At 36.7% G+C, this 9551-nt stretch overlaps 1 protein-coding gene across 1 annotated transcript in view; it reads left to right on the top strand.

The window, feature by feature from the left end:
* The first annotated feature begins 415 nt into the window (after positions 1-415).
* Positions 416-9551, top strand: part of m1ap (meiosis 1 associated protein) — a 54631-nt gene continuing 45495 nt past the window's right edge. The window contains exons 1-4 of the mRNA XM_016529810.1: positions 416-437; positions 1660-1918; positions 2334-2516; positions 7503-7686. Coding sequence (XP_016385296.1) covers positions 1667-1918; positions 2334-2516; positions 7503-7686 — 619 coding nt within the window. The 5' untranslated portion in view covers positions 416-437; positions 1660-1666. The remainder of the gene's footprint in view (positions 438-1659; positions 1919-2333; positions 2517-7502; positions 7687-9551) is intronic.

The raw sequence follows: 9551 nt of genomic DNA, 5'->3' as shown, positions 1-9551 counted from the left end.
TTTGACTTAGCCCCTTATACTTGGAAGTTGTGAAACAGCATCTGGGGAGTATAGTGATCAGAATCGTAAAGTGACCTCAGTAAATTTAAAGACAAAATGAAAAAAAAAATTATATTATTATTATTATTATTTTGTATAGTGACCTCAGTAAATTTAAAGAGAAAGGGAATAAAATATTGTAATTATAATTATATTATTATTATTATTATATCATATTATAAAATTATTTACATCTCCATGGGAAAATCGACTTTCAATCAACCGGTTTAAAATTTACAATTCAATTTAACTGATTCATTGACAAGATCCGACTCAAAAGAGCCATTTGTTCACGAATGAGTTTCATTCTGAGCGAGCGCGAGGGGAGTCAACGGTGGAAACGGATTATGCTGTGTAGTTCTTTACTGGGTTATTCTGCGGTCTGTAACAAGTTTAAGGTAAATATAAAGAATTTGTAGTTAATTTAACCACTCCAAGTGTCACAAATAATAAATATTTTTGTAAATCGGCCTATATTTTGGAGCATCCAATAACTACGTTTTTGAAACTCAATCAAAGGTACCCCAGCTGACACGAGATGTCAACTTCAGGTGAAAACAGGAAAATATTTCTACAATACACCCCTTAAATAATGAATAAATAAACTTATATTTAACTTTAAAGCTACTTGTTACCTCCACACTGTAAACAAATGAAGCCGCGGCCCGCTATTAAATACACCTAACGTTACCGACAGAGAGAGCGCGAGAGTGCCCGTATCATACCATTAGCCTACTTCTAGTAAACTATCTAACATGAATACTGAAGAAACACCTGCTCTCCTCTTTCGTCATCCTTCCTCAATTTTCTCATCAGTACTATCTTCTGCTCATCTCGGGGCAGCGAGTCTGTGGAGCTGTTTTTAGAGCAGACAAAGTGTCTTTTGTCGCCTGTGTCGTGCTTAAGCGGCGGGAAAGGCCCGAGGCGCAGCATTAGTGCGCTCAAAGAGCTCTCTTGTCAAGTGGGATAGCATTGATGAGTCCTTAGATTGCAGAGAGCTGCTGCCTTATTTAACCAATTTGCCCCATCTGCCCTGGTATGGCCAACAATATCACTCTTGTGTTTTACAGCTTTGGAAAAAGAACTTATAGGGAGTCTCTTTTTTTCACAGTCTTTCTTCTTTTCCCAGAAGAACATTTTTTGGCCATGTTGACCATGATTAAGCCTAATGTTCCTTCTTATGTTATTGTGGTGACATTACAAGACACTGTGTTCTGTTGAAATATTCACTTTGTGTTACAGTATAAAATGACACGTTGTATTACAGATATTAGTTATTAATTTTTCCCACAAAGAGAAATAAAGTAAGGGTTTCCAAACACTTCCTCCATCTGATTTTGATCTCAGTTGTTAGTGATAGAAGGAAGGGGTACTGGTTTTGACAGAGTTACTCAGCTCTCTAACCTATGCATGTGGTGAATGACTGATATTTCATCACCAAAAAAATAAAAATACCCACTCAGACTGCTCATCACTGACAATTGCTCTGGAAAAACAGTAAATCAGGCAATCAGTGAATGAATATTAAATGCCTTTTGTACCTTTACTGTAATATTTATATATCTGATTTTAGTTAGTTAGTTAAATTACATCCATGTTCATGTTCCTCTCTGTGTGTAGGTGAACCATGAGTGCCAGAAACAGATCCTGCTCTTCCTCCATTCTCCAAGCATGCAGTTCATCATCCTTTACCAGACAGCCTTCTCGTGTGTTGATAGTAGATGCTTCGCCACCCTGGTGGTCAGAGACATGTACTATTCTGTGTCAGGCCCTAGAGAATTTCTTTTTTCTGGCCAGCAGCCTGGCAGGACCTGCTCGTTTGCCACTGCTAAGCGTCTTTGCCATCAGTGTACAGCTGGAGTGTCTCTTACCCTTTGTGGTGAGGATAAGTATGTGTGTATTTACACTGATGTTTGACTATACTCTTAAAAATAAAGGTGCTTCAAAAGGTTCTTCAAGCGATGCCATAGAAGAACCATTTTTGGTTCCGCAAAGAACCATTTAGTCAAAGGTTCTTTAAAGAACCATCTCTTTCTTACATTTTTATAATCTGAAGAACCTTCTTTCTACACAAAGAACCTTTTGTGAAACAGAAAGGTTCTTCAGATGTTAAAGGTTCTTTTTGGAACCATTTAGACAAAAAGGTTCTTCTATGGCATTGTGAAGCACCTTTATTTTTAAGAGTGTAGGTGCTATACAGTAGGTTGGTTTTTAATAGACAAATACAACTATGTATCTCTCTTCTGATGTCTTCCTTTAACCTTTTCATTCCTTCATCTCATTCTCTTCACTAGCAAGTTAAGGGCAATTTGACACGTCTGCTGTCCTGTATAGAGGAGCTGCGTTCTCTGCCTCAAGAGGGCTGCGTTCGGCAACGAGGTGCACTTCTTAAACAGGCAGTGCTGGACAGCCTGCAGCAGTTTAAACAATACATGTGTCATACAGCTCATGGGGACTTCAACAGCAACTGTGTGGAGGTGAGAACTTTCACAGCTAAACTAAAAGTGCTTTCAATTCTTTATCTGTAAAGAAAATTATTTTGGCATGTTCACCAAAGACATTTATTTTTTAATTAAATATCGATGAATCTCTTGAAGAAGCCATATTTGGTCACATTTTACACCAAACATCAAAAAAAAAATTACTGTATTTTATAAAAAGATATCTACTAGTAGGACCCTTGCATTTTTTGGAATTGCGAGAGTGAAATTGATATTTTCTGTATAGTTAAAGCTGCAGTCTGTAAATTTGGCCTGTTTGTCACCATCTCTGTTTGAAAACCTGGAATTGCAGCTGGGTGCGGAATTATCTAGCTCGTGTGGGTTGTGAGTCGGCACGGCTCCAGCACGGATGAATCTAATGTTCTAAAGAGTATGTGACATAATGATGCAGCAGCATGCTCGAATTTCCCGCGGAAACCTACCCGTACCACTCAAATTAGAAAACATTATTATAAGCTAACCGTTGTGAATCGGGCTAAAGTAAGGCAATAGTTTTGAACACTGGCTGGTTATGTACTTGCTCAAATATTGATTTCGGATCATTTTTAACCAAAAAAAGTTACGGACTGCAGCTTTAAGCTAATTTCACAGTATCGTTTGGACGACTAAATCAAAAGAATGGCTTTACTCTGTGAATGGTATATGTAAATAATAACCGCCCAAAAGACTGCTATTTAAATATTAAGTCTGCATGTTTTGCATGTCTTTATGTGAATGAGCAGTGCAGTTTTGTCTACTACACTCAAGCATATGTGGCACTCTTGGTGTCTGCTGTATCATTATATAAGGGTTCACCACATGAACTTCATCTCCACACCTCCAGATCTCAGGGTTCACTTAATGAGTTCATTTCAACATTTTATTTGATAAAACTATCATCAGATACACTCAGAAAGTTAAAGGACGTCACTTGAACCTGCCAAAATAAAAGTTTTAACTTGAAGAAATTATGACAGAAATATATTACTATTGTACAGTAGAATGTACCTTTTAAAGTAATAATAATAATAATACAGTTTTTTAAGGAACATCACACAGTGTTACACGAGTCTTGTGCCTTCTAAATTTAATTTAAACTGTAAACCTGTTTTTACTCTGTGTTATGTTGTTTTGCCTTTATTACAATGGGACAGTGTAGAGTAGTAAGCAAAGCGAAGTGGGAGAGAGAGGTTGGTGGGATCAAGAAAGGTCCTTTAGCCAGGATTCGAACTTGGGACACCCAAAATGCTACAGCATTATATGTCTGCGCACTACCCACTAGGCTGTTATGTTGGTGTTTGCCAAAAAAATAAAAGGAATTGTTAATTTTATTTAATTACATAAAATACATTTTAAAAGATTAACTGGATGCCACCATTTTTAATAACAGATTTGAATAAAATCATAAAACACAGAATACAGAAAAAAATAAAACAGACAACACAGAATTTCTGACAAAATAAAATGCAAAACAAAATAAAATAAAAATGTCATAGAACCCTATTATTATTAAAATGTTATCACCGTATATTGTCATCTGAACAAGTAAGTAACAAGTCTGCCACGTTTGTTCTGACCAACTGAGGAAAAAAGCATTACCATAAATCTCGCTACCAATGGTGATTAAATCTAAAGATCGGTTAGCTCATATCACATCAAACCGTTCAAATTATTATTATTGTTATACTTTATTCTCAAATGATTCATGTTAACAACATCGGCATTGGTGACTATAAGTATAGTGTGTATTAGCGTGTAGATTTCGATTTTTGCACAGTCTAATCTAATTGTCATACTCTTCGAATTTCATATTAAGAAATTCTTTTAACCCAAAAAGCAAATTATGCTCCCTTCGAACTGGTTTTCTTTAAAATACAAATCTTTGTAATCCCAGGCTATCTGTAATCAGAAGCACATTTATAACTGGAATATAATTTAATTTCATTCACATGTGTTTCATAAACACATAATCCTTTATGGATTACAATCCGCCATCAAAATGATACATTTAATTATTCTGGCTGCTGTGAGAAAAGGCTATAAACGATCCGCCACCTGCAGGATCCTCACATGCGATAGCCTAGTAGCCGGGACAACTTCTTTATGTTTACAGAAGTGACATAATGACGCAGCAGCATGCTCGAATTTCCCGCGGAAACCTACCCGTACCACTCAAATTAGAAAACATTATTATAAGCTAACCGTTGTGAATCGGGCTAAAGTAAGGCAATAGTTTTGAACACTGGCTGGTTATGTACTTGCTCAAATATTGATTTCGGATCATTTTTAACCAAAAAAAGTTACGGACTGCAGCTTTAAGCTAATTTCACAGTATCGTTTGGACGACTAAATCAAAAGAATGGCTTTACTCTGTGAATGGTATATGTAAATAATAACCGCCCAAAAGACTGCTATTTAAATATTAAGTCTGCATGTTTTGCATGTCTTTATGTGAATGAGCAGTGCAGTTTTGTCTACTACACTCAAGCATATGTGGCACTCTTGGTGTCTGCTGTATCATTATATAAGGGTTCACCACATGAACTTCATCTCCACACCTCCAGATCTCAGGGTTCACTTAATGAGTTCATTTCAACATTTTATTTGATAAAACTATCATCAGATACACTCAGAAAGTTAAAGGACGTCACTTGAACCTGCCAAAATAAAAGTTTTAACTTGAAGAAATTATGACAGAAATATATTACTATTGTACAGTAGAATGTACCTTTTAAAGTAATAATAATAATAATACAGTTTTTTAAGGAACATCACACAGTGTTACACGAGTCTTGTGCCTTCTAAATTTAATTTAAACTGTAAACCTGTTTTTACTCTGTGTTATGTTGTTTTGCCTTTATTACAATGGGACAGTGTAGAGTAGTAAGCAAAGCGAAGTGGGAGAGAGAGGTTGGTGGGATCAAGAAAGGTCCTTTAGCCAGGATTCGAACTTGGGACACCCAAAATGCTACAGCATTATATGTCTGCGCACTACCCACTAGGCTGTTATGTTGGTGTTTGCCAAAAAAATAAAAGGAATTGTTAATTTTATTTAATTACATAAAATACATTTTAAAAGATTAACTGGATGCCACCATTTTTAATAACAGATTTGAATAAAATCATAAAACACAGAATACAGAAAAAAATAAAACAGACAACACAGAATTTCTGACAAAATAAAATGCAAAACAAAATAAAATAAAAATGTCATAGAACCCTATTATTATTAAAATGTTATGAATTTGATTAGACATCATTTTTGTTTATTAAAATGAATTTAAACCATTAAAAATGGAATCCAGAAAAATGAAAACATCACATTTGGGAAAAAAAATAATAATATGGAATATGGGGAAATAAAACAAAACTGATTTCATAGGGCCCTATGTATTACAGTAATGAGAATCATTAAAAAACATTACCAATTGCATTACACTAATGAGAACTGGGGAGTAAAATGTGGTCATCTGTCCTGAAAGTAATGTCACGATGTTTGGGTCTTTTGATATTTACTCATAAATGTCTTAATTTTCTACCCAGTATTCTGTCTTAATGAAGACCTGCCCTGGTAATTCATCCTTTAGATCAGCATTCACTGCCTTTCGATCTATGCATCTGCCCCCTGTCTTAATTTTAGAATGATTCAACCCACTGCTATGTTTAAACCTCACATCACAAGTAAAGAAATTGTCTCATCTGTATTGGGTCTTTTCAAAGCGCAGGCATTCACATTCAGATTTCCGACCAATGAATCCAAAGCTCATTTACCCTCTACTATCAGCCTTGAATTAAGATGTTGGCACACTATCACAGACCACATGGCCCTCAGCAGCCACTCTCCTCTCAGCAGGCTCCATTAAAACCCAGCACTAATGTCCCCCCACAGGAAGCACAGCAGAGGACAAGTGCATTTAATCAGATTATACAGAATATTTTTTGTCTCCTAAATGGGATTATATGGTGTTATATGGGTTTGGTCTCACTTTGCAGTGACATACAGTCGTGGTCAGAATTATTGGCACCCTTGGTAAATATGATCAAAGAAGGCTGTGAAAATAAATTTGCATTGTTAATCATTTTCATCTTTTATTTAAAATAATTCGGTTTAAAAAAGCATTGAATAAAAAGGGTGCCGTTAATTGTGTCCAATGTGTATTAGAGAAAAACATTTGTGTCATAATGATATTTCCCCCCATTTTAAATTCTTATTCTCCAATGAAAGGTTAGATTTATGTGATTTTTTTAAAATAAAAGATCAAAATGATTAACAATGCAGATTTATTTTCACAGCCTTCTTTGATCATATTTACCAAGGGTGCCAATAATTCTGACCACGACTGTAGATACAACAGTGCTATTGTAATTATGCCACAGATGTCTATCATAAGATGAGAGGAACACAGCAGCTTTGATGTATGTGATTGTAGCACTCTCTTTGTGACTCTCTGTTCAAATATGAGACAGATCATGTAGCACTGATTTGTACAAGTTATTTCTGTGGCACAGGGCACAGCTTTGATGACTGATTTATTTGTATCCTTAAATATGTTCTACAGTCTCATTCTTCACACAATTAAACCACAGAGAAAGATGTTTTTGTACTGTGTAGTTTGTGAGAAATCTCTCCCTCACTTTCTGAGTTGGTATATCAACAAGAGAGACAGCTAATTACCATAATCAGTTTTCATCCGTGCAGTCATAAAAGCAAGGACATTACAGTGCATTGGCTTTGAGGCCTTATGGGTACTCTGTGTGAGTATTGTTTGAAAATGTCAGCAGAATTATGGCATGACTTGTGATTTACAGAGAAACAAATGTAGCGTATCTTCTAAAAATCGCTTTCTGTTGGCTGTTGAAATCTTGAATCCATTTACCAAAAACAGGGTTGATGAACTATAAAGTGAATTATTACAAACAGAAATGCCTGCTGAGCTAATTTTGACTTGCATACTAATGCTGATGAATTTACATTTTTTAAAGGTGACGGTATTAACCTGTCAGCCAGGACAGACAGTCCTCCGACAGCTGGAGCAGGGCCTGATAAACTCTGATCTGATTAGTCTGCGCAGGCTTCTGGTGGTTCACATCACATTACAGCAGAGTCTCTCAGACAGATCTCCAGCCTGTAGCCTTGAGACACCATCTTCAGAAGATGACCAAGAAGGTAGGATAACATATTTAGTCATAACCTGAAAGATATTCTTAGTCACTGAGAAGGTAGTTGAGCATATCATCTCATATGGTCATTATGTTCTGCAACATCTGACAAAAAGACATTTTTAATATGTTTTTAATAAATAAAAAGAGTCAGCTACATACCACAACAAATCTCAATTCAAAAGGGGTTTTGCATGATGCTTTGTACTGTGTGTACGATTCTGCCAAAACTCGGAGCCCTCGCTTGTTTTCTGCATAATTGCTTTAATTAAGGTTTTGTGGTTGACTGTCTCAGGATTTCATACCACAGATTGAGTGAAATGAGATTCCCAGGGTGAAAGAGCAAACCAGGCAGCAATTCAAAAAACAGAGCCAAACATTGAAATCTCTGTGTGATCTGATAGGTATTGATTTCGAAATCAAGGGATGTGGTGGAAGATGGGGCAAGTTTATGTCAGCACATTTATAAGCAACATGAAATTCCATTTTGCATAAATTTAAGGAATCTCTATTTGCATTGTGACCATGTCTACACAATAATTTACATAGTTACAATGCTTATAGTTGCAATGCTTATAGCTTATAGTTTTCAATGGCTATCAAATCACACTGTGTTTTTTTTAATAGTACTTTATAAACTATTGGTTTCATTTAATGACTTCTAAAATCTGGGTGGCATATACTTAACAATTCATAGACTGTCAGCAGTGAGGATTGAAAAAATGTAAATTCTAGTTGGTGTGAGGCAGCTTTGGAAGGCCTGTTCGGCCTAAATGTCTCAGTGCTTTGCTTTTTTTCAAGCTGAATATTTACCAAAGTGCCTTGAGGGTGTTGAATGGGTGGAGTGCACTTTTTATTTCCTTTAAAGATTAAATCTAGAGCAAATCATCTGGCTGTCCCACTGTCACAAACTCAAAGAGGTTACAACTCTGGAAAGTGGATGGGAATGTCTATCCTTGTGAAAAAGAAGTCTGCTTAATTATATTCTTGAAACTGTATTGTTAAATTTTTTTTATATTAAGTAAATAAAAGGCCACTTATATTTTAAGTGCACTTAAAGTATATTCTCTATTTTAAAGAAAAAACACTTGAGTAAACTTTTAAAAGGTACACTTTGTAATAACAATGTCAAATTAAAAATGTCAAATTAAAGGTTTATGCACTTTACAGGTGTGAGACAACAGGTCTTCGCAGGCCCGTTGTCAGGCGAAAGGGTTCACCCACACCAAAAAGTTGACAAAAAAAATCCCCCAAAAATGATGGCAATACTCGCAGTGATGTTTAGTGAAAAATTATGATTTATTTACTGTGTTCGCCAGGTGAAACAGTCCCAGTAGAAAAAACAACCAATAGGGCTGTCAAAAAAAAAATCGAATTTCGAATATTCGGCGAATTTAAAATAAAAATCCATATTTGAATGCAAAAACGTTGCATTCGTGGGTGATTTTCCTTTGATCGAGCTGATTAATCTCGTACTATTCCTAAATAGCTGTGATATGGAAGTTGAGGAAGTAATGAGCCTTCCCAAGCCTCGTCATCCAACTCCCGCAGGAATGCGCCGTGTCTCCCCAGCTCACCCCACGCCGAGAACCTCCACATACCACTCCAATGGCTCCTACCGCCTCCCTAACCCCAAATTCCCCGTTGTCCTCCGAAGCTCCGCCGGAGTCTTCAGCCCAGGAGCGCTGGGCTCTCAGCAGTCAAGATGGCCGGCCGCTCGGATGTCAAGCCTGCCGGACATTCATGTGGCACTCGCTCCAGTGCCAACTCCTCAAAAGCGCTTTGCTGTGCCTGCTCCTCCAGAGAGCCCTCCAGTGCCAGCACCACGTAAGCGCTACCTTGATCCCCAGTTCAGCCCAGGGAGGGCTCCTG

The sequence above is a fragment of the Sinocyclocheilus rhinocerous genome, unplaced genomic scaffold (assembly GCF_001515625.1).
Source record: "Sinocyclocheilus rhinocerous isolate Xijiao unplaced genomic scaffold, SAMN03320098_v1.1 scaffold1382, whole genome shotgun sequence".
Lineage (NCBI taxonomy): Eukaryota > Metazoa > Chordata > Actinopteri > Cypriniformes > Cyprinidae > Sinocyclocheilus > Sinocyclocheilus rhinocerous.
Note: the sequence above shows the minus strand (reverse complement) of the source record. Positions and strands in the feature narration are given on the sequence as shown.